Source organism: Phallusia mammillata, chromosome 7 (assembly GCF_965637545.1).
Source record: "Phallusia mammillata chromosome 7, kaPhaMamm4.hap1.1, whole genome shotgun sequence".
Lineage (NCBI taxonomy): Eukaryota > Metazoa > Chordata > Ascidiacea > Phlebobranchia > Ascidiidae > Phallusia > Phallusia mammillata.
In genome coordinates, this window is record NC_137258.1 from 19,653,764 (window position 1) to 19,678,705 (window position 24,942).

At 37.4% G+C, this 24,942-nt stretch overlaps 3 protein-coding genes and 1 long non-coding RNA gene across 5 annotated transcripts; 2 read left to right on the forward strand and 2 right to left on the reverse strand.

Annotated features, from left to right (window-relative positions):
- Positions 1-5,588: 5,588 nt before the first annotated feature.
- LOC145238106 (fatty acid hydroxylase domain-containing protein 2-like) lies at positions 5,589-10,579 on the reverse strand. The gene is made up of 8 exons (XM_080101169.1): positions 10,183-10,579; positions 9,731-9,822; positions 9,347-9,450; positions 9,071-9,192; positions 8,724-8,926; positions 8,352-8,457; positions 7,932-8,098; positions 5,589-6,709 (listed from the first exon to the last, which is right to left on the reverse strand). The coding sequence occupies exons 1-8, from the start codon at positions 10,207-10,209 to the stop codon at positions 6,541-6,543; spliced, it is 990 nt and encodes a 329-aa protein (XP_079957295.1). The 5' UTR covers positions 10,210-10,579; the 3' UTR covers positions 5,589-6,540.
- Positions 8,034-9,506, forward strand: LOC145238108 (uncharacterized). The gene is made up of 2 exons (XR_013862080.1): positions 8,034-8,100; positions 9,054-9,506. It is a non-coding gene; the product is annotated as an uncharacterized LOC145238108 (long non-coding RNA).
- A 1,281-nt stretch (positions 10,580-11,860) lies between the features above and the next one.
- On the forward strand, positions 11,861-15,876 carry LOC145238107 (fatty acid hydroxylase domain-containing protein 2-like). The gene is made up of 8 exons (XM_080101170.1): positions 11,861-12,250; positions 12,495-12,586; positions 12,697-12,800; positions 13,077-13,198; positions 13,352-13,554; positions 13,833-13,938; positions 14,290-14,456; positions 14,969-15,876. Exons 1-8 carry the CDS (start codon positions 12,245-12,247, stop codon positions 15,126-15,128), a joined length of 960 nt encoding a protein of 319 aa, XP_079957296.1. The 5' UTR covers positions 11,861-12,244; the 3' UTR covers positions 15,129-15,876.
- LOC145238104 (uncharacterized) lies at positions 15,499-24,924 on the reverse strand. Of its 2 annotated transcripts, none has more exons than XM_080101167.1 (15): positions 24,520-24,924; positions 24,026-24,161; positions 23,651-23,776; positions 22,527-22,653; positions 21,714-22,032; positions 21,045-21,206; positions 20,246-20,524; positions 19,581-19,768; positions 19,437-19,503; positions 18,985-19,085; positions 18,223-18,392; positions 16,892-17,016; positions 16,761-16,830; positions 15,871-16,410; positions 15,499-15,573 (listed from the first exon to the last, which is right to left on the reverse strand). In XM_080101167.1, exons 1-15 carry the CDS (start codon positions 24,621-24,623, stop codon positions 15,499-15,501), a joined length of 2,589 nt encoding a protein of 862 aa, XP_079957293.1. In that variant the 5' UTR covers positions 24,624-24,924. The 2 variants fall into 2 exon arrangements, with proteins under 2 accessions (XP_079957293.1, XP_079957292.1); XM_080101166.1 differs by having other exon boundaries at positions 21,045-21,221.
- Positions 24,925-24,942: the final 18 nt, after the last annotated feature.

Below are 24,942 nucleotides of genomic sequence, written 5' to 3' on the forward strand. Positions count from 1 at the left end.
TGTGAACGCTCTGTTAGTTTGTACAAGTTGTATCCGTTTACGGTGACCACTTGGGTAAGCTTTAGTGGCAACATGGCTTAGCATGTTTTACATACATTCCTACCCTGAGATAGTCAACGCACTAACATGGTTTTAACTAACTTTTGAACAATTAAAGTTCCTGGTAAAAGCAATCATATCCATTTAGTGGTGCATTATTTCGCAACATAGGTTTAGAAGTGGAACATATGCTCGCAGCGACACAGACTTAACCAATGCGCACCACAATAGTTAAAGAACATTTGCAAGATTATATTTTAAACACTCCAGCATGCACATATTGACCTTAAGATAGTCATATCAAGAACAAAAACTAAATTTTGTATTATTGGCTTTTGGTTTCTTTTAACTTTCCAACTTCATTTCTTGTTGTCGGAAAAAAACGCCTGTGTCAACAAACGCGTAGTAAATAGCTAACTCCATCAGCAAACAACAAGCTACTGACAAACATTAGTTACCATATTCCATACGCATTCCACTGCTTGCTCAATAACAAGCCCAAACATATTTAAACGCGCGGCTATCTAAATCTGATTTAAACTGTAATTCACCAAATTCTGAAGTATAGCATTGTACTTAAATATAACACACACGACAACACTGTCAAATAAATAAAGCCTTAAAACTAGTTTTAATAAAGGTCTCAGCACCCCAAGGCGAAATAAGACGCAAAAACAACTCTTTCTGTTTCTAACCAAGGCGTTTGCTCTATTGTGGGCATTCAGGCGTAGCGTCTGCTCTGTGACGTCGACGTCACGCAATCTACAAATCTCTCAAGCCAGAAAAAGAAACTTGACAGTGAGATCAAACCTCGTAGCAAAAAATAATGAAGCACAGCATTTTGTGCAGTGCTGAATTATTGATCATTCAAGATCCACGTGGTCTATGACGTCATACAACACCACAGACCCGCGCCATGCTCTGGTCACGTAGATGTGAAAGAGACTTGTTTTGTTAATCGCGCTCCCAGCGTGTTCAGAGGCAATACACGTGGCAAATCTCAATTACCCTTGGGGGTGACGACTAAAGGCGAGGTTTTTGTTGATTCAAAGGCGACACAAAGCCAAAGCCGTCATCCATAAATGCTCTGAGTGAGTCATACACTTCACCAGTAATTTTTTTCAACAAAAAGGATGCCCAACAGTCTTCGGAACACACGAATATTGCGATATTTATTGGGATGTTTTTTGTCCATGGAATATGACGCATATTTCCCATCCTTTGCAAGAGAGGTGGGTACAGTTGTAAAGCATTCGCTACATATTTGATGTACACATTGAAATTTTCAGTTGTTTGTAGCCTGCAGTCTTGTACAGTTGTAACGCAATCTCAACATAGGTAATGTACAACTCTAAAACTTATTAGTTCTTATAACCTGCAGTCTTGTATAAACAACCGGTACGCGGTTTTGTGCATGATGTTTCGCAATCTGCGCGTAATTATTTTAAATTTTAATCTCATACAAAGAAGTATTTATGCAAAGTTTAATTGGTGGCCTTAAGAGAGAAGCCTAAGGCGACAAATGGCGGGAATTGATATTCAGATTAAGCACCGCGTGGGCCCAAGTTCTTAAGCGTAATTACCGTAGATGTTAACAAAACAAAGTTAACAAAATTAAAAGCAATAATTTTGATATACAGCAGCACTATCTATCAGTATTACAAACGATATTTAATGGCAGAAATCGTGGGTGAAAGGTAATATGGCTGAACGGCTTGGAAATATAAAATATGTATCACACAACAACACAGCAATATTTTATGCGAAAGTTTTACTACCGCCTAAAGCGGACGTTCTATAATTATCTTAAAATAAATATGACAGACCAATGCCACAGACTCCACAGACTTTCAAAATTAAGAGCATATGGTTGGCTGTTGCAGCGGAAAAAAACCCTATTATTTTCGAGATATATATCGCACATGGCGGAATAGTTGTTGCTAAAATGGGCAAACATTGTTTAGCTTTAGTTACGTTTGACCGGAAAAACACCTTGCATTTGCCACGCATTGTATTTTCTCTTGTGTTACAAATTGCTAACAGAAACAGGTAGCAACCATTTTTGGACGAAAAAAGAAAATGACTGACACAAACTGATGTAAAGATTTTAGGCTACATGATAAAAGTTAGACAATTATATGAAAAATGCTGTGTTAACTGAAAAACATGACAAAACCACCACAGACAGCTAAAGATCAACTAAAACATCGCACGCCGCATATCTTGAAACACAAACCGTTCCAGTAAGTAAGCTGACACTACAAAGCAAAGGCAAAAGCGCCACGGCAGGCAATCTACGGTGTTTGCTACAAAAAGTTAAAGAGCAAAGCAAAAAAAGCACGATAAGCTCAGAAGCGCCGAAACGCCTCAGCGCGCTCGTCTAGCCTTCGGGCAAAAGCTGGTACTATCGTGGTATGTCTGTACCTACAACAAGAAAACTAACTTACAATTGGGTGCTTACAGCACAAAGGAATTGCGTGCTTTCGGCGTTACATCGCCTACAGTGAATTGAACCCTTGCGACAGTCCAGATTGGTCTCGTTTTTAGGCAACAAAGACACAACCCTTAGACTTTACCTAAAGATGTCCAAGTATACATGTCATTTTGGGTTGAACAGAAAATCGAAAGTTTCTCACATACGTGCAAGGGAGTTAACTATTTTAAATTATTCAAGCTTGTAAGGACACGCCTTTCTAACCTCAAATATAACATCTTGGGTATCTACTACTTGTCCGAAATGGATATAACAACCTAAAAGCTGCTTTTTTATCTATCCTCACTAATCTCATTTCGTCAATACAATCGTAATGTTGTTGGCAACTTTTTAGCCCTTGGGAGAAGCTCTTAAAACAGCATTCTACTATAATACATTTTTAAATGTGTCTCATTAACTCCCTGTGGACAAACATAAATCACTACAGGCGTTGGCTGAAACTAAAGTGTACGCAAAATGCTTATGTGGCAGGCACCTAAACCACCCTTTTCCACACGATGTATAGAAACACACGTGCCTCTTGTTTAGGCGCCATTTCCCTAGACATTACCTGATATATTTGTCCTCATTTAACCAGGAAAGGAGACGACATAAAAGTCAATATTGATTTGCGCCACTGAGGACTTTTTCTACATCGGTTTTTATCCCTTTTTTGTCGCAACGTTTGCAAGCTACCCTAAATGAAAACATTTTACGAAGTTTCTACTTAGCTTTCCTACTTTATTTTTTGTATATTATGCCATGGTAAATAAACGACTTGAAAAAAAAAACATTTAACATTTTGTTACCAAAAGAGCACTCCCTCGAAAAAGATGCTACGCGTTACTATTCGCTCGAGTGCAGTTTCACAGTTGGTTGCAATCCTTCAACATTGCGTTACTCGAAAAGAACGACCAAGCACTCTATCTCATCACTGGACGCTTAACTGACCCTAGTCTACAGTAATGTCCGTGCCGTTTGAAAAACTTCAAAATTGTTTTCTTCATACTGACAAAATGCACAAGTTAAATTTACCAACGAACACTTTTCATAATCATCACAACCAAACAACGCGCATCATATATTCACTATCGTTTACTGCAGTGTTTCTTAACCTTTTTAGCGCTCGTACCCTTTGAGCTTTCATGAAATTTTCTCGTACCCCCTGTCTACAATGGCCGACGGAAGTAAATACAATTGCAATAATAGGAATTAAACTAAGTGTATTTATAGCTTTCATGTTGAATGCATGCACTAAAACAGTCTTGCAAGTTCAACAATATTTACAACACACCAAACAATCAGTCAAAGACATATAACAAAGTAACTTGTTGCGCATTCTTCACAGATATGCCTAAAGCGTATAATTTCATACTTCATGTTGTACCCCCTGCTTTGGTGCTTCGTTCCCCCACGTACCCATGGTTAAGAACCCCTGGTTTACTGTATCATAGACCTAAAGATTATTTTCAGTAATTGTTTTCATGTTGGTCATTATATGAACCAATCTCATGCCTTGTATCAGTTTCGACCAATCTCATGCCTTGTATCAGTACATACAGTGTGCAATTTGTTTACATTTGACGAGAAATTAAATCTTAACGGATTCTATAATGTAATGTTGCGTACAGTTTATGTTTTGATCCAGGATTTAACTTCATTTTTTACCACTCATCACTCTTCTGTTACAAACCGACATGTGACAACATTGATATGCACCCCGCTCGGATTAAAGGGCCGTGCGCAACGGAATTGACAACAATTGCATGATGTCGGACATCTTCAACTTCGACACATGCATTCGCAACAACTTCCCATTGAATTCCTACAAGTCGCGTGGTCCTTTGTACATGATCAACACGAATTATGAAAATAGGGGGATTTCCGGGTTGTTGCGACCCTAAAATACTTAATAGTACAGCGTTGGTACATGTGTTAATTGAACATGCGCTGTTTTGTAATGTTAGGCCTTTGTATTTAAGATACAAATATTAAAATGCATTGTGTAAGGCAAAAAACACCTATGTGTATAATCAGAATAAAGCAAGCCTTGCAGAAAAATGTTCCAAGTCATATGACTTGTTAGACCATTTTTTGTCGTGGCAATTTGAAACTGTGCCATATTTTACAGGGTTCAAACCCAGGCGCTTGTAAAAACGAATACTGATCTTTTTCCCTCTGTTGTCTGTGTGAGGTAAACGATTTAGCCTATTCCGCCTAGTTCTTGCAGCAGTACGAAATTGGGAGAATTCCGCGCTTGCTAGCGCCCTCGTGCGACAAATAAAACCAAGCGCCCAACCACCCCTAATGTCACACGATCTTAATTATTTAGTTGGTTGACTAGTTTAGTTAAGATTAACATAAATTCATAACTGGGATCAGACTTGAAGCGTTCTTGCAGTCCAGCGATCACAGCACACTTATTACAAGTCATAGTAAGCCAAGCTCGCAATTGATGGCGTGCTTGTGATTCGACTTCCGACGGGCTCAGTGGTAAGCCTGTAAAGCTCAGTTATAGGTAAAGCGCAAAACCCGGCAAGGCTTCTGCCGTGGGTTCGATTCTACTGGCAAACGAGTGCAATTATTCTATATTTTTGAGCAGATTAGTGCGCCTGGTGCTATTTTTCTGCGACCTGACAATATGCAGCGAGAATCAAATGCGAATTTTACTTGTAGTAAGGCATTTTTGGTATGCAACGAAGTAAAATCACCTTGTGCCATATAAAGGTGCGGCCCGTGATCTAATTATTGCAATTGTATTTGGCCCCACGGTGACAAAGGTTGCCCACCCCTGGTTTAAGGGATCGGTTAATTCGGCATGACGTCTTCAACAGGCCTGACGTACTATGGTCGACTTCTTTAATGCATTTTACTGCCCTTCACGTCGCAGCATATTTAAATGTCTAAATCGTATTTTTAATCGACAGTACACCGTAACGTTTAGTGACTTCAAGGTGTAGGATCACTTATGGTTAAGTCTTAGCCATCGGCCGAATCGAACTCGTTTGCTAAAGTTCTCTTGAGACTTTTATCAACTAACGGATGGTTGTTCTAGTCCATTTTGCCATCGTTGCTATAATGTTAACACTTTACAAATTGCTTTTATTGGTAGATATACAAAGCCTAAGTTCAATGGAAACAACAAACGAACGACATGATACATAGCATACATCAACTGCTGTGTACAAAATGTACTGCACCACATATGCGATACTTACAACCGTAGACAATAAGCGCAGCGAATGGAACTTGAGGTGCAGTACATATTTCACGAAGCGTAGTGCGTAATTAAAACTGAAAATTGCATTTTGAAAAAAAAGCGATGTACCATGTGGATGGTTTACGGAAAGTGTAATACTTTTCAACGAGTGGGGCATAGTCAAAAACTTGGTGAAATAAATGCGAGTCTCCAACAAAAATAGAGCTTAGGGTAATTTTCAGCATATTACCATCTTAGCAAAAATGGTTTTGAGGGACAATTCTAGTGAACCGTTTTGGGCCAATTTATGGTGAGATGGAAGTCAAGCAATAGAAGTCAAGTGCTAAATTTATTTTTTTTAAACAAAACTAATTTTGCTGAAGTGTATGTATAATCTCAGGTAACATTGCACAAACACCACACAGCATAGTAAAACAAACAAACAAACAAACAATGCAATTGAACTAAACAAACTCAGGGCAAACACCCTTAACTTATAAACCGACTTTATAACATTATGGTACTGTCTCATGGAATGTAAAAAAATTCCCAAACTGAACTTTATTAGTTATGAGTACATGGTACCTAGATTGGCATGTTATGGAAACATATTGAATTTTAACTTTTCAAAATACCGTTAGTTCGCCGAATTGTAGGTTAAAGATACTGGACGGCTTTGGTAGATTTGCAAAAAACGTGCATATTCTTACGTAGGATTAAAGTATGGCTACAAAACGATATGTGCATAATTAAACAGCAAAAATAAGATTACTCTTTAAATTGGCAAGCAGGGATACAAGGCATATACCATAAACAACTGACACGCATTTTATGATGACTTTCCGGCTTTTGGTGGAACCTCGTCCGGAAAAGATTGTTTCACTGGCTCTAAGCTAAAATGCATGATATGACGCTGGTAATTTTTGCTGGCCCTAAAATTTCCGTCCGTGTTATGAAGTCTGTCCAAAATGCCAAGAACCCCGTAACACTGATTGAATCTGCAAAAAATATTGCGTTGTAGCGAATTATGACGTCATTGTGACTGCACGCTTGCAAAACATATACTGATTATAATACGCTGCAATTTTATGGTGGTAAAGTGGTACAATTTTGTATTTTATTTCATTAATACTAGTGCTTGTATTTTCTACATGGTGTGATCTGCAGTCAATAAGGTCAATAATTGTTAACATTAAGTTCAGGCCTTTTTGTTTCAAACAGTGTGAACTATCGGCAGCTTACTCAAATTTGTCTGAGATTAGCAGTTATTTTTTATTTATGCCTGATTGACTGATGCATGACTGATTTTGTCTGTGTGACAACTAACAAGAGGCAACTTGCATGAAACCCAATCAGTCAAGTTCAATTGTTTTTTACTTTAAATGCATTCCTTTGTCAACTACTATATGTATGTTTTATAAATATGTGTATTATGTATCTACATCACAGTACACCAGGCCCATTGAAGGCGCCTTACCGAATCAGCCGGTCACCAAGCATTCACCACAATATGGCAAGACGTAGGCTAGAAAAATCTATTATGTATGGATTCTATTTGAATAAGACAACAAAATTATTTTACACAAATTTTACTTCGTCAAATATATTTCGTGAGTTTTACTATAGTACTGTGATTCATATTATTACAAGAAAGGTTTTGTGCATTAACCTTGTGCAAAATACGGAAGGAAGTGTATGTTGTGAAAGCAGCAGTGATGGCCATATGATGCTGAACTTCAGGGAAACATGTCGGTTTCAAAACATTGACAAGTATTCTATTTACCACTTGGTTCAATGAGATAACAGTGCATTTCAAGTTACGCAAGTAGAAATAATATCCTTTTTACCAATATTTATGCTTTTTTCTGCTATATATTTCAGATAATATTTCAAACTGTGAATTATGTTGCATAGTATTCTTAAACAAATTTTTTGACAGCTTTACCTTTTGCTAAAATTCAATGTCTACCAAAATTTCTGTGTCAACTGGTTTGTCAATTATACAAATGTTATGAGCAACTTTAAACAGCATTTATAAACACAACACAAATTGATATTTATTTATCAGTGCATTACAAAAAAAAAACTTTACCCCCCCCCCAAAAAAAATTTGCAACATATTTTATGATCTTGCTATTGCATTGATATAATCATATATATCTGGATCTACACAAAAGGCTACAAACATCATTGGGTAAGTTGTATTAATAGATAACTTACTTTAAGTGGTGATAATCATGTTGTTCTGCAGATGGAAAAGCTGGAAAATGATACCCACTGTGAGAGTTGGAGGTATTTACAAGTGCTATGACAGTCCACAACCACAAAGTTGCAAAATGGGAACCAAAGAGTAGAGGGCCGGTAAATACTGGGATTACATTGGAGAACTGTAAGAATAGTCTTTCATTAAACAAGTGTTCATTAAACAACAGCCAGTGCTTACAACACAATCACATGTGCGACATTAAACGATGTAGGGCATATGACATAACTGTTTCCTGTTTTTATCATGTGTACCTACAAATATCAGTCAATCACTGAGACATTACTTATACCAGAATGGTGCTGTAAACAGATTTTGTAAAGGACACAACGGTTATACACTTAAAAAAAGAAAAAGAGTTTTTTCGGACAACTTACTATGTGTTCTATGGGATGAGCATAAATTCCCACAATACCAATAGGCGCAGTCCATTCGTGGTGCATTTTATGAACATGTTTATAGATTCTTGGATGATGCAAAAGTCTGAAAAGCAAAACATTGCCACAATATTAGTGACTTAGTTGTGATGCATTATTAGTTTATGGATTAATACTCAAATAACAAATCAACTGACATTTATTGGGTGACATGCCAGGTAAACACAGTACATACTGCAGAGTTTCATGATTTTAAAGAAAGCTCCACATCCAAATGCAGTTTATTATAATTAAAAGGTAATAATATGTAGTCCTTATTTTGCACATGTATTTTTAAAAAGTAAAAAAAATCTGCATAGTTACATAACTCACCTATGGCAGTAGTAGAAAAGCACTTCTTCAACTAGAATGAAACCACCAAGCTGGAACAATACCACTTGAAAGGTTGGTAGAGCAAGACCAGTTGACATTCCTCTCCATTTAAAGAGTGGATAAAACAAAGCAGTTAAAACGAAACTGAGGAACTGGTTAAAGATTACAACTTTTATACACCGCAAAAGCTTCGCCCTGTCCACCTGCAAAATACAAAGAGAAAATTGTTTCTTTTTATAAATTTTTAATTTCTTAGCACTGAACAAAGTTGTACAACAATGTGTTTGTGACCTACTTCTTACATAAGGTTAAATATATTTCTATTTGCAGATTTGAGGATGACTTACAGGGACTTGTTTTTCTTCTTGTATTTTGTATTTTTGCAAGAATACAGGCTTTCCAGTTACATCTATGTATATCAGGAATGCATTGAAACCCCAAAAGATGGAAATTGATGCAATATTTGTTCCTAAACACAACAAAATAAAAGTACAGACTGAAATAAAAACAAAAATAAACTCCATATAACTGAAGTGTCATAAAAAAAACGAAACCAATATTTACTTTACAGATAGTAAACAAAATTTATAAATATTATTATCTTTTTCCAAACTATTATGTACCTATAATGGCTATTGTGGCATCATCATTTCCACACATGTTCATAACTTTCCACCATGATTCCTGCCAGAAGTCATGAGATAGCCCCCACAAACGTGTTAAATGCCTAAAGCAAAAGTTTAAATAAATATGTCAAGCAAACATTAAAGAAATACTTCTGTATTAACACATTTTTGTTCTAGAGCAGTATTTTCGCAGGCCGAGGTTGCTAAATTAGTCCATGAAAAGTTTTGTAGATCTAAAACTATTTCTCAAGTCAATTTGGTTTCATTAATCGTCATGCTCACAAATTGTGTCTGTGTACAAACAATTTACTAAACATGAATAGGTTGGTAATCTTTTGTTTTGTTGTGCTGTTTGACCACATTGAAAACAAAAATACATACCATGTGAGTGAGTTCCTTGCTGCAGCTAGCACAATTATGGAACCACCGATAATAAACACTGCCTTTTGAATACTTGAATAGAAGCTTACAAGCTGCAAAAAAGTGTTGATTTCGTAAAAATGTAAAGAAATCAACAGGACACATTTAAAATATTTGCCCTGGACATAGATGCATCTCACAAAAAACAACTAACACATGTATAAGCTATTGCTGTCAGGCATAATATCAAGTTTATAGAGCTTGCCTGGCAAATGTATTTTTCAGAGCAAATAAATACATTTTCCAGAAAGAGCTCTATAAACTTAATAGCACAAGTATGCAACAAAGGTAATTTCTAGTAAAAACGCAAACTACGACCTGGTTTAAGCAAGGGTAAGCACAACGGTATCCTATAAACTTGAAGACAAAAAAATGCATAATAATGGTATTGCATGACCAAAGTTAAACCTTACCCTGGTCTTGATTTGAGCCAAATCCATTTTAGCCACTGCATACACACCAATTACCTAACAAGTAATAACTAAAACGGTTACACCAAACGTGCAAGCAATGTACTTTGTACCCTATGCAACTCAGACAAAGGGAGCGAACCGAACAATTTGTTTGATCGTGACGAAACCCACGCATCGCTGCACATCAGATTACGCCTACAGTTTCCATTAGCAGAACGTGGGGGCGGTTCTACGTTGCCATGGTCACGTTGAAAGTCCGGTCAAAGTCGCTTGCATGTGCATGTTACAGAAAACATATCAGAAACATATTTGTCATTAAATAAACGTACGGGGTGCAGCTGCAACAACAGCAGTTGTAATCTGCTCACGTAAAAATGAGCAACACCATCGTATCTTGTCATATGTGAGCAGCTATGAGGTTACAGCAGTCGTAACAATATAACATGTAAAAATGGTAATCATGGCGTATTTCGTGATAGCATATTTTGTTTTAATGCGTTTTTTCTAATTAGCCTACAAGACAAATGTTTCAAACAAGCAAAAAGGCTTTTCACGAGTTTTCCGCAAGCCACTATATCAGGAGTTCCCAACCTTTTTTTGACTCAAGATTGACTTTTGAGGTAGTCCAACTCTCGAGATCTACCATTCCAATACAAATTAGCAAAGACATAGCGAGTACCAGAACAAAATAACAATTACTACTGCAACTATTACTATTGTAACGTAACAAAGCGCCTACTTAAGAACTTATTAACATATCCTTATGATGATTAATTCACACAATAAAGTCATCTATGTACACTGTACACTGTATTTTAAATAATTTCTGCAACCCTCGCGATCGACTTAAAATCAGTCCGAGATGGACCAGTCGATCGCGATCGACAGGTTGGGCACCCCTGCACTATATGATACAATATTATCTCGAAACTTTACTAAATCATGCGATACCTTGAGCGTAAATAACGCCACTGAAGTCTTGTTTTTATGTCACCAACTGCGTAATTGAAAAAGTGGTCGCTTTAAAAGTTAATTATTTTATGGGCACACTTTAAACTCGCTTTAAACATTTGAGCAACAACCTTTCCTTATGAAGCAAACGTAATATCCTGCTACAAAGATTCTATATGAAGGCTATGCATCGATATACCTCAAAGCTAATCGCATAAAACCAAGCAAGTCTTGTTTATGGTTCACATTATAAGTTTTTCGTAGCTGTGTTAACTCACTGAGCGCTCAACTTAATTCGTAACTACACATGATAAATCGTTGTAGATTGTTGTAATTGTCTGTCTTGATCGCAATTAAAATGTTTAGTTTTGTGGTTTTCTTAGTTTTGTGTAAACTGTGGTAAGCCAGATTGTTTTGATAAGAATTTTGATTTGCGTAGTGTTTACTTTTTGTTTATTGTTGCACAACGTTCGGTATAAGTGCTTTATATACCGTGTTCTACAGCTTGATTGACAACCTGCATTGATGATGACAACAGAGATTGCATGTCGAAACGTCTGAACGATGTATTCTATATACACCAGTACTCTGGCAGTAATGTTTATGATCAAATTACTTTTCAAGTCCGTTGACAACCCAGCAGGTGTAGCCCCCGGTAAATTGTGATTTACATTTACAGGACCTATTGCCCGATGCGTCGTTATCGCTGGTCTTTATAAACGCTTAGACCTTCGGGGGTGATCCCAGTAGCAATGTTCACAGTCAAAAGTATAATAAATTTTAAGGCGTTATAGGCTATTTCAAACGCAAAACAGAATACGCTCGGCAAAAAAACAATCGTTATTCTTTTGCCAATTTTTATGGCGATGAAACTTTGTTAGGAATCGCAGCGCATGAACGTTGAACATTTGACAATATAAGTAAAAAGGAGATGGGCTTAAAAGCTGTTGACAAATATTGAACAAAACAGGGTTTAGAACTGTAAACAACAACGGCCATATGCTCTGCAAGGCATTTTTTTAATGATAGAAACGACAGGTCGTGATCGGAAATGTCTCATGGATGCGATATTTTAGTGTAGTTTGGGTGTTGTCGAAAGTGCAGCAACACGATGAAGGTAGGTAAATTTATAGTACTTTTGATGTGTTTGTAGATGAAGAATAAAACTGACCAAACAAAAGCTAACAATAAAAAACTGTTTCAAAGTAATGGTATTACAGAGTTCGAAAAAAGCGACTAGACCCGCTTTTTAATTTTTTTAATTTTAGTTGACTGTTTTTAATTATCTAGTAGGCCTACCTTAATAAATTTTAAACTTTTAGGCTCAAATTAGAACAGTTTAATGAAACATTTCATGACAGGATATACTTGGAATGTCGAACATGCAGTGGAAGGGTATGATAGCAGTCAGTGTTTTGCTGATAGCTGCTGGTTCACAAAAAGTGCAAAGCAAGTAAGTTTACAAACACAGCAAGAAACTCTTTTCCTCGTAAATATTGTAATGATGGCAATAAACATTTTTGGAAAACACTTTTTTGTTATGTAATAAATTGCTGCATTTAGTTTGCTGCAAGCTGCATTGGCGTGGATTGGTTCTTTCTTTGAAAGCCTTTGGCTGAAAACCCTCAGTATTTTCGGAACCACACAATTCGCCATGTACTATCAACGTGAGTAAGTCTAGATTTCTCATTAAAATTTACTGCTTGCAGCTTCAGTAAAGAATTAGGATCCACGTCATGATATCCGGTTACTTGATGTACATTATATATGAGTTCTGTTTCGTCGCATTAGTTGCATGCGCAAAATAACAAAATGATATTTTATCTTTTGCCTTGGGCAGATAATATTTTTTTACAATATTTTTGGTACGTTTCGTGAATGACAAGTTTTTATTGTGAAACGAAATGAAATAGAATGACACACTTATTGGTTTTTGCTTGCAGTTTTCTTGACTGTTTACTTTCTGTGTTACTGGATTCCAAGTTGTTTCTATCTTGTCCTGGACCTAACGGGAAAGCCCCTCGCATTGACAAAATACAAAATCCAGACCGACAGAAACCAACCAGTAAGTTTAGTTTGCAGCACGCTTTTAAAATGTCTTAACAGTATGCCATTATTTTCTATTGTTGCTGGAACAATGGTTTTTGGATTTACTTCAACAAAAATACAAAAATACTTGCAAAAGTGAATCATTAAAAGTAACTTTGCGCTTTTACAGCTTTCAAAGGAAGACTTGTGGAAATGCCTGCGGGTTGTCATACCAAATAATGTGTTGGTTGCTCTGGTGGTATTCTTGTATTTTCCCGTATTTTGTTGGAGAGATCTGCCCTTTACTGAACAACTACCAAACTTGTTAAACTTGGTCGCACAGCTGTTGGGATGTGTGGTTTTGGAGGAAATAATGTTTTATTATGTGCACAGGCAAGTTTTAAAAGTAACTTACATAAAGTTGTACGGCATAATATATACAAGATAGTAAGTTATCCTGCAGTTGTAGCGGCTGATCACTTGCTAGATCTAATCCTTAATTGAAGTCCTTTTTGTGCACAATTATCATAATCCCACACAGTTACGCTTATTTTGTAACAATATCTGACATTATAGCATGTATTCTAGATCCCCAATTTTTTTTTTTAAACAAGCTTTTTTTGTTGTTGGAAGCCTATACCCTTTTCAAAGTTTTTATCAAACTTTTTCAGACTTTTGCATATTCCTTTTCTGTACAAGCACATTCATAAAGTTCATCACGAGTGGAAAGCGCCGATCGCAGTTTCCGCTCTCTACGCTCATCCACTGGAAGATATTGTAAGCAAAGCTAGAAAAATTCTGTGGGCCTATCTTTTAATCGCACGTTACTAGACGATTTGAGCCTTCAATTTATCGACAATTGTTTTCGACCTAACTTTGAGTCACGTAACAACAAGACTGAAGCAAATCACGATAAAACGTTTAAACTGATGATATTGGACATCTGCATTCATAAAAGTAAAGCCTATTTTTCATCATAGTGTTAAACTAGCGATTTTTTTACCGTCGTTACACGTCGAACACCACACAAACTTTTTCCTTCATACAACACGAGTGTTTGTGCCTCTGCCAGTATCGATTCTTCCGACAAAGTGTAGTGTTGCTTAGCAGGTTTTCTTATGTATTTAGATGGTGAATATACTGACAGTGGTCATCGCTCCCACGATCGTCCGGTGTCACGTGTTCACGACGTGCGTGTGGATTGCCATGGCAACGCTTAATACTGTCCACGCGCACAGCGGCTATCACTTTCCCGGGATGCCGTCACCAGAAAGTCACGATTACCACCACGTATAGTAAGTAATAATTTTGCTGTAACAGACATGTCGCAGCGATGATAAATTTCACTGTAACATATACATTGGGGGAGAGAAAAAGCATGTACATTGCACAACGTATGAGAACAAATCATACAGGCGCACATTTTGTAAGGAGAGGCACAAGCCCCCCAAAAAATTGCTTGAGAACTTGGTGTATATTTTTCCCACCACCTAGTCCCAATATTTATTGGTTCGCTCATTACAACGCATGATAAATGTTAAGTTTGCAATTGTAAGCATGATTGGCAAAATACACTATAATAACTGCAAATTTTATCACTTAAATAAAGTATTGTAGTGAAAAATACGACGGAAAGTATTTTCATGATTATAACGTCAATTAAAAAAAATGAAAGAGATCATTCTTATAACCGAACGAACGGTGTGAGCATACGAAAGGTATTATTAGGGTCAACACACATCAATTCCATATACATGTTTCCCTGATTTGGTGTGTTATTTCATTAAACCTTAACTTCTCTTTTTAGTATTAACCAATGTTACGGATTCAGTGGAATTCTTGACCACCTTCACGGCACGAACATGAAGTTCGCCAAAAGTGTTCAGTCTCAACGCAACAAAGTTTTTTACAGCTTAACGCCTATAAGAAAACTTATACCTGCCGAAAATGGCCGAAAACAACGATAACACCCGTACGTTGCATGATGGCTGCTTTTGAAATTTGTAAAACTATCATCTGTATACTTTACAACATAATTTACATCCATAGCATATTGCTTGTTTTGACATTTGTAAGAATATTGTCACTTTTTTAACACTGCCAGTTTTAACAGTATAATATCATGTTAGGCGTAGTTTCAGTTTACCTAATCCACTGTACGTGTCTAGATTTTTGGTCTTTTTATTGCATTTTGAAATACATCTTGTACTAGCCTATATGCCACTTTTCCTGTGGATTTCGGACAATTCTGGGTCCACTCATGTAAAACACTAAACGTAATCAACGAACTGAGTGTATTTTGTTTTGTTTAAATCCTTTCCTTTTGCCTGTACATGACTATCTTATGATGCTCTGCTCGCGTCTTCCATATGAACAAAGCGGTGTTCTGTTCACTGTTAAACTCTCGATTTTCTGTAGAAAACAAATAATGCCGGTCGATTTTGCTAAATTACTAAACTTCAGTATAGATTGGCCGTTGTGTGCCTAACTGTGCTACTGAGCATAAAAAAAGGCAACCCAAAATTTCCTAAGAACTGCAATACCCTTCTTTAGAGCTCCCCTATTGTTAATAGCCAGTTAACTATCACTTTTTGTTGGAAATACTTTGTGTAATTTTTCACATGAATCACTTTGTGAATTGCATGACAAAAACGTTTCACCTCAAAAAGCCACGTTTAACGCACAAACAGAAATAAATTAATCTCCTACCTCGTACGTTTTACTTGTGATTACTGTCTCCGACCGTACAACGAAGTCACGTAAAGCAGCCAAACAAAGTAAAGGAAAATCATCCGGCACGTTGCTTTCGAAGAATCGCTCTTGTGCGCCCACTACTGTTTGGCTTGGCGAAGTCGAAAGGTCATTCGGTTGAGCCATAAATGAACGTGATTTGTCCGAAGTGAGGAAATCGCTACATTTCTGCTCTGGGGCCAAAAGTTCATTGTCAGGTGGCATTGGTATTATTGGCTTTTTCTTCGGTTTCCATTTTTTCACCACACACGCCAAAATAGGTTTAACATTGGGGGCACTGTCGGTCTTTTGATCGTCTGTGGTGGTTTCTTTGGCCACGTCTAATGTTTCTTTGGCCGCGTCTGGTGATTCTTTGGCCGCGTCTTGTGGTTCTTTGGCCACGTCTGATGTTTCTTTGGCCGCGTCTTGTGGTTCTTTGGCCGCGTCATGTGTATCTTTGGCCGTGTCTTGTGGCTCAGTGACATCGGTGGAGGTAACTTCAGGATTCTTTGTAGTTACCTTAGACGTTATTAATTTTATTAAAATACACAAGTTGAAATAACAATCAGTAGTGTCTTGTCAAACAACACTTTATCTTTTAATACTTAAACAGCGAGTTATTTCTTTTGGAGAGTTTATGTAGCACGAACTAAAATTTAATGAAACAGTGCAAGATAAATTACTATAGGTAAAAACCGAAGATTTAAAAAGAGATTCTATAGTAAATATGCTGTTATGTCTATTAAGTCTGTGAATCCACGAAAAATAAATAAAACACAACCCTTTAATTTTTTGAAATCTCGCACAGCACCCGTGGGGGACCATGTTTGAAAATATCTGGACATAATAATCTTTAATTTGTCACCTACCGTGTCTTTTACTTCGCTTTCAAGTGTTGTGTTAATCTTAGTAAACTCGTGTCCCTGTCCAGGTTGATATCTAAACACATATTTAAGAGTCAATAGTCACAATTCTAAGATACCACATTTCAACAGTTTACTTGTAAACGATTCCGTGCACATCCAATGCTTTAAGATCGAGTGATTCATCTTTTGTTTGATTCTGTTGATTGGATTGTTCAGTTTTTTTCGTTTCCTCTTCTCGGTTTAGTGCTTCGATTTCAGTCTAATTCACAAAAGCTTAAAATGGAAGAGCGTCAAAAATGTATTTCAAGGTTTTGCCTTGGATTTAACATTTTAGCGTACCAGTTGTGTAAGGATGTACATAAGTGTACAAGTGCGTGAGTCTTATGTAGATGTACATATGTGTGCCCGAACTCGAAAGTTCCAGCCCAAAACCCGGTTCAGGCCTAATAATATTTTATGAGAACAAGTTTGACCGGAATGATGATGTAATTACGTTTCAAATGATACCTATTGTGAAGACAGTTTTTTAACTTCGTTTTGTTAACTGTCCTAGCACAAGCACTTTTAAGTTAAATTTGCTTTAACGTTTACAAAAAGAACTTACATTTCCGTTTATTCGTTAGCTTTTCATCTACTTTTTTGTTTCGCCCAAAAACATAATAGTTTTCAATGAACTTATCTCAAAAGGGCTTGAATTAGTTTCTGTTGTTTAATTAAGATGAACATAAATTCATCACTGGGATCAGCCCAGAAGCGTTCATGCAGACCAGCGATCACGACACACTCGTATCTACCACTAAGTCTGTGCAGTTGAGAGCGCTCACCACAGTAAAAGCCTATAGGCTAGATTTTATTCGCTTATACCTTGCCATGTGGAAATGCCTGGTGAACGGCTGATTGGGTATAGCTCCTTCAACAGGCCTGGTGTACTATGATTTCTGTCATAGGCGCCGAGTGGGCGGTGGCGGGGTGGCACCGCCACCTTGGGTTTGTAAAGCACGGTGGCGGCCACCGTGAATATTTTGATTTGTTTGTAGCGGTATAGTACGAAACATCGTAAAATCTGAAGAAATTTGGGAATAGTTTTCCTTTAAACAAGCATGCTGGCATAAAAGCAATAAAACGGGTCGCAACTGCAACCTGTTTTGGTTAGTGCTTTGACACACAATTATGCAGTGAATGTATGGCCATTATTGCGTACAATGCGATTGTACTGTATTAAATGGTTATTTTAGTTGATACAAGAGCAACAACTTGACGAAACATTTTCTAAACGTTTTAAGAATTTGACAAACGTTGCATTCTACTGAAAGTTTATTGTGCTTTGAGTTGGAGCTCGTGTGGTTGTACGCATTAGTGACGACACAAAAAGTGACGTCATAATTTACATCCGCCACCTTGCAGTTTTGTAAAACTCGGCGCCTATGATTTCTGTCATTTACAAACAATAAATTAATGGGCAAACCTGGCCATCTTCTTCACTGGGCTTGGAGGTCTCCTTTTTCTGCTTTGCCTCTCGTAAACGATCGAAGCTATAACTGAGCTTCAACGTTCGCGGATTGATTCCACTCTTTCCACTACTTTCGCAACCGTAACCGTCGGCTGATTTCAGAAGCCAATCGAAACCTGCCAATGCTGCAAGAAAATACACACGTACACTAAAGGCTAGAACTGTATAAGAGGGGTAGAAATTAAGGCCCAAACTGAAAGAACAATCACAAAATCTGACCCGAATCAGAAATGTTTTATATACGAAGAATCGAAAATTGGTAAATTTTTGCACAAAATATGCCAGGTGGAAAGACAAGCCCAAATAAAGCCCGAATTTCTCGATTTTAAGCCCAAACCCTTCTCTGTATTTTAGGCCTGAAAAAAAGAAAAAGATTTCGGAAAGCCAAAATAGATTCCAAGTTAAACTTAACTACAAACAAATAATAAATCAATGTTATCTTCAAATTGTCAATGTCAAGAGATGAGGTATAATTTGCACACAACAATCATTGTTCCAAATTTGATGTGTGAACAAACGTTTTTTTTGGTGCTATGTTAAGCTTTTTTGTTTCACTCGGTATAAAGTTTTCTAAGATCGTAATGTTGCACACTTGCATTTCTTTGAACCATTATCAGTTACATATCACTCGCGATATTTTAAAATACTGCTCGTGAAACAGCTGAATAATTAGGCAGTCAAATATGTTGTCAAAATTGCACCACTTAATTTACTTACAATCCATATGGGCTTTCTTGTCCTTTTGCCAAAACGGCGTCTTGTACGTGCTCACAGATTTCCACCAAACGTCAACAGGGGGAGCTTTCTTGTGGCTCTTACTAAACCAAAACAGTTGATATTATTTTGCACCAAAGCAGCACAACTATTTTAACGATGTCAGAGATGGGGTACGTAATTAAATACATTTTAGACATTGTCGAACATACAGCAAACCTCGGTTAATCCGGACCCGTTTGGACAAAAAAATGTCCGGTTTAGGTAAAGATCCGGATTAACCGATGTTGAAATTGGTTAAAGCCTTACATAACACATCATCTGTACCTCAAGTTTTGTACAAATTAGGCGAAAAACCGAATTAACCGAATCTGGTTTAACCGAGTCTAAAGAGCTGGGGAATGCAAACGTGCATTAGCGTTGCGTAATCAAGAGTAAAGCTGACAACTACTTACCGCGCAGATGTCTTTTTCTTAGTGGACATCTTCGAATGATGTGCTTTCGGAGAGCTACGCTGCACACCTATACGTTACAAGAACACTAAACACTTAAACAAATAACTGTTAAACGTAAATACAAGTTTGCATCAGTCTATACACCTCGCTGGAAAAGACGTTCAGCGGCAGAGGAGTGGCGTTTTTCCTCTGGAAAGTGAGGGCTTTGCGGTTCCACTAGATGATGCGGCAGAGCCCCTGACCTGCCCAATCGCTTGTACAGCATACGAAGGGGCGAATTGCACGACATGTCCAGGCCCAGAAGGCGACCAGTACACACATCGCATTCGCATCTAATGATATAAAACGGAAGCATTTTGGGTAAATAATATCTAGCACAGAAATTGGGAAACATTTTTCCGAAGTACCAAATACAATTAGGCGTATATCTAGGGCCGCATATAACAGTTAACTTACTTTATTGCGTACCAAATATAAAATTTATACCAGCAAAAAAAATCGCAAATAAGTCTTGCAACATTGTTAGGTCGTAGAAAAATAGCACTAGTGCATTGACCTGCTTAGAAATGCCCTGGTAGGAAATAGACGCAAAGATGCAGCCACATGAAATTTTGTACGAAAAATATAAACAAGTCTTTCAAACTAACAGCGAAGATTTGGCGGCACGAAATTGTCAAGATGTATTCTTTATTTAAAAGCGTTAGCGCAGATTATCTTTGCCCTAAAAATCGATTTAATGTTTAAAATACAAATACAATGCAAATTGCAAAGTCACCATAAAAACATTTCTTAAATCCAGTACAACTCACGTCCATTTATCCACAGCTGCAACGTTCGTCACCACAATCGGCTTATTCTTCTTTGGGGTTCTAGGCAGCACGGGGTGTTCAAGTTCTGTGGACGGTGTGTCATTAGCATATCGGGATGACGTATCAGAACTTTCCCCTGATCCGGTCTTCGTCATATCGGCGCTGTCCGGACTCTCAGACTCCCGTATACTCACAACGTTTCGGTAGTTTCGTTTTTTGAACCACCAACGTTCGTAAGGAGTCGTTGCACGTTCGAAAGCCTCGTTTAACACAGAGTGCCTTCAAACATCAAAATGGGGTTGATTTCAGTTTGGCTTGAGGTTTAACTATTTTTTTGTTAATCAACATTTTTATCCAGCAACACGTACGCTTCGCACACCGTGAAAAGGTTGTCTGATAATTAACTAACATAATATTAGTGTTGGAATCTTATTAAGAAACAGTACGCACGGACTTGAAAAGAAATTAAATCAAATGTTCTTGCTGTTTTCAATAGAATCTTATTATTTTCGTAATTGTTTCGAGCGATATTTTTTCTGAAAAACGGCACATTACCCTTCAGCTTCAGTCAATAAGCAGGTTTGGCGTGATTTAGGTCTCTTTGTAACTAATTTAATTTTCAAATAAAACAATAGACGATTTTAAAAGCTAAGAGGCAAAACTTTTCAGTAGTAAGAATTGTTGTGGCTTTTTAAAAATTCTAAAATGTTTAGTGCTGCAATTTAGCGACAAAAAGCGAAGCAAATACCTTTACAAAGAAAAAGAGCATAAAGGTGAAACACATGAAGGCGATACTCACAGTTCTGTTCTGCGCGCAGCTTTCTCGCGTTGTGTTTTCTTCTTTTCGAGCATCACGTGACGATTAAGTGGATTCAGTATGGACACTTGGTTGCCACGGGGGAGGATTTTGTCTCTATTTTGTTGTTCTTTCGGCCAGGATATGTTGCCAACAGTAAACTTTCTGCAACAAGCTTTGCTTCAAAATGTTTATTGGTCTGATGCTTGACGTCAATATGGATTGTGGTGGTATTTTAGTCTTAATATACAATGATTAAAATATCCACACTCATTTCTGGATAAAATGACACAGCTTTTTCATGATCAAACGGAAACTTGGTTGTTGTTCTTATTTTCAATTTTTACGTTAAACAATGCGCAATTCCTAATGGAAATAGTTCATATCAGGCCCGACGACAGGGCTGTAAAGCCGCTGCGCTGCACCAGGGCCACATGAGTCAAATGAGCCCGTGGAAATCAAGTATGAAATGGGTACTGAACTGCATATTTGTGCTTAGAAGCGGAATAACATTGCGGTTAATTGCAAAATAAAGCATCTCTAGGATCATAATGTTTGGTACAAATGAGGGCCCTCTAGTTTCTGGACTGTATTTTTGTTTATCGTTGAAAATCGATCAGAAAACGTCTCAACCAGCATATTTATGTTTTCTTCAGGGCCCATGGTTCCTACCGTTTAATCACTTTCTGTTGTCTTCCTGATAAATCCATAAACAAAAGCGAAGATTGAGCATCGGCCTCTGGTTGTCCCAGTTTCATCAAACCAATTTCTGACTTTGATCCTCTTGCGCCTCGGCACAAATCCTTTAAATTGGGCAAACCGTCGTTGTTACGATTTCCGCTAGACGGCGTGGTGGAGTTCTGTCGCATAATTTCGTCAACTGTGACCTTTTTGAAACCCTCGCTGCGCAGAATCCGACGCAGCTGTTCAGCGCTCGTCCCGTAATACGTGAACGCAATTTTAGTGAGCTCATTCCCTTGTGGCGCAGGTTCTGTTTAATAGAAGGGATCCTTTAGTTTTATATCAGAAGTGAAAATCTTTTATTAACGAAAATGCGCCAACTTAACATTTTTGTGAGCTCTAATTCGCATATATATTTTTAATATAGTGTGCAGCCGTTTAGCCATGAACCACCAATTGCATGCCCTTCAGTATTTTGCTTTTTAAACGTTGCGTGGCTATTTCCGGCTTAGTGATTGTTTTAGTCACATTTAGTGCAATTGTGTCACTATGTTGTTCTTTCACCAAGCGAAACAAACTCAACTTACATTTTAGCCCCTGTCGATTTTAAAAATGTTTTAAAATTACCTTTGTAATCAACTACATAAACATTACAGTTGAAAAAACAACTTTGTTAATAACCTCGAGACATTTACATACCATGCAATGACTTTTAAGGAGCCATTTCGACTTTTGAAACAAACAAAGGCTATTAACAAGTTTTTGCGACAAAATAACTGTTTGTCATATGAAGTTCAAACTTACCCCCATAATCACTGTCGTCTGAGTTCGGGCTGTGACGCGAAAGTTGTTTGGCATTGGCGTTTTTCAAGCAGGTCCGTCCACGCTCGAACAAAACGGTTTCATAAATGTTTGTCGTAAAGCGAAGAACCTGATTTGAAAGTGGCATAAACACTTTGCAAATTTCTACCAAAAACAGGGTATTATGGCAAGCAGTAGAATAGGCCTAGATTTTATAAAGTGATAGATCCAAAGCTAAAATGCAACTTTTTCTACCAAAAGGTAAACAAAAGATTGTCAAAAAATATATTTGTCCTTGGGCAAAATTAGCCTTTACAATAAACCAAGGCTGTTAAAACCAGGACAAACATGACGCGTTTTTGAAAAGTACAAGTATGATTAATAAGGCGTTGTCTTTAAAAATAAGGAGAAAATCCGATAAACAATGACAAATTGACATTTTTGTTCGTAACCCATACCCCACAAACAAATACGGTTCACCATACAGCAAAATGTGCGACTAAAACCTTTACGTAATCGGTGAACCGTTACGTAATCCGCTGGACATTTTGCACCAAAGTGTAAAAAGCACCCGGTGACCTACAATAACCCCTAAAGTGGGACAGACAAATAAAATTTACTTTGTGTGGGAAATTCTCGCCTCTGTGAGACATGAGGTTGGACCTATGTCTGCGGGATAATTGGTTGGAGATTTAGCACTAACGGGTCACACATTTCGAGGCCACGTGATTTAAGGTGCGCACCTATACTAACAGTAAGACCTTGACTGTTTGACTTTTGCGTAAATCTGGCCCAAAATAGTTCATGAGAACTTTAATTTAACAAATCTAACCGTTACAAATAAATACTCATGGAAATGATTCTGGTTGTAGCCTTTTTTATTGTGAGTCTTTAAGATGAATACAAGTCAATTTACACCGGCAAACAAACAGTCCTTCCAAAAACTGGAGTGCTGTAATGTGACTACACTAGTCTATACGGTCAATGCCTAGTGGTCAAAAGGTGCACTGATAAAGACCCTTTATGTCGAAAAAGTGTGTATGGAGCATAAACTACAAACGAACTTACAAAATTGGTCGCACTAGTCGGTTACCAGTAGACATATAAGGTATAGTTACAATGCTTACATGACCGGTCTCTTCTAGTTTTTGGTATGTTTCCATAAGTGTGGATAGCAGATCGCCCTCGGTCACCCTTAGTGATGTACAGCCGTCCCATTTTTCACTGGCTACGAAAGGCCAGAACTGATATTCCTATGTATACAAGAACCGTCACATTTTTCTACAGAACACAGTCCCACAATAATGTGCACTTGATACGAAGCGATACAATCGGGTAAAAAAATCATTTTATGAAATATAGATAGTTTGGAAAGTAAATTCAGATTAACTTGGAGATTTTGTGACGCAAAAAGTATGTTGATTGCATTGTTGAACTAAATGGACAAATTATTAACACATTTTTTTGGCAAATTCCTTGTTAAAATATTCTAGTTCGCAAACCTTCATGCAATGAACTGTGAGAATTGGATATTTCTTTCCATAAACTTCCGCGAAAACGTCGGAATGAGATTTTTCCGCCTCCTCATAATCAGGCACGAACTGCAGGGCGTGAACCGCCTTACGTAAGTCTTCATTTCTACACAATTAAACAGTACGTTGATATACTAGTTAAATAAGAAGTTTGCACATGTTAGAACATTATCCCCATAGGGTTATCTGCTTATGTTATATTATATTTCAAATCCTCACCCTAACCCAAAAGCCCTAACCGTCAGTATTTACAAAAGTTGCAATACGTTTAGTAGATTTGCCTAGATTGCGTGTTTTAGAGAAGCCATATGCTGTCAAGTTAAATGATATTAGTGTTTGCTTTCAGTTCTATTCAATAGTAACATTATAAACTTTGCAATGTCAAAAGAATTTTAGAAATATGCGAATCTTATTTACTTTGAGCAGACCAAACAACGTTAGAAAGTTATGTCAGTAATGTTTACCTTTCAAGGTTCGGGTTTATCTGGAAACTGACCTTTTTGCTTTGGTGGATTGCGTACCAACGTACTTTTGAATGCAGACAATCTAATAACTCCTGTTTTAACATGATTGAAATGTATGTGTTAAAAACATTATCAATAAAGCAAACTCAACCGGCATATTATGACATCACTGAATGCGACAATTATCTACTTGTTTTATGTGATAAAACAATTTGAGAACAATTGCATTGTGATACGTGAGACAATAGACAGTTACGTCATAAATACAATCTGGGTCACAAGGCGACAATTTCAGTGCGGTTTCGCTCAAGCCTTTATTGCCAGAAAGAATAGGCCGTCGCCTCTGAACAAACGTTTCGCTCGAAAGGTCAGCTGGCGGGGTGGAAAAACGCCGGCCATGAAAAGAGAAAAGCCGACGTCTCT

What these genes read in the sequence shown, in the direction of transcription:
- LOC145238106 (XM_080101169.1), bottom strand. Translation starts at nt 10,209, where the DNA reads ATGGATTTGGCTCAAATCAAGACCAGG. An exon ending in TGGCTCAAATCAAGACCAGG is followed by an intron (nt 9,823 to 10,182) that starts GTAAGGTTTAAC and finishes ACTTTTTTGCAG; the next exon opens with CTTGTAAGCTTCTATTCAAG. An exon ending in CATGATTATCACCACTTAAA is followed by an intron (nt 6,710 to 7,931) that starts GTAAGTTATCTA and finishes TATTTTTTGCAG; the next exon opens with ATTCAATCAGTGTTACGGGG.
- LOC145238107 (XM_080101170.1), top strand. An exon ending in TCACAAAAAGTGCAAAGCAA is followed by an intron (nt 12,587 to 12,696) that starts GTAAGTTTACAA and finishes TGCTGCATTTAG; the next exon opens with TTTGCTGCAAGCTGCATTGG. An exon ending in CTCATCCACTGGAAGATATT is followed by an intron (nt 13,939 to 14,289) that starts GTAAGCAAAGCT and finishes TTATGTATTTAG; the next exon opens with ATGGTGAATATACTGACAGT.
- LOC145238104 (XM_080101166.1), bottom strand. Translation starts at nt 24,623, where the DNA reads ATGTTAAAACAGGAGTTATTAGATTGTCTGCATTCAAAAGTACGTTGG. An exon ending in GCAGCTGTGGATAAATGGAC is followed by an intron (nt 19,769 to 20,245) that starts GTGAGTTGTACT and finishes TTATATCATTAG; the next exon opens with ATGCGAATGCGATGTGTGTA. An exon ending in TGAACGTCTTTTCCAGCGAG is followed by an intron (nt 19,504 to 19,580) that starts GTGTATAGACTG and finishes TGTAACGTATAG; the next exon opens with GTGTGCAGCGTAGCTCTCCG.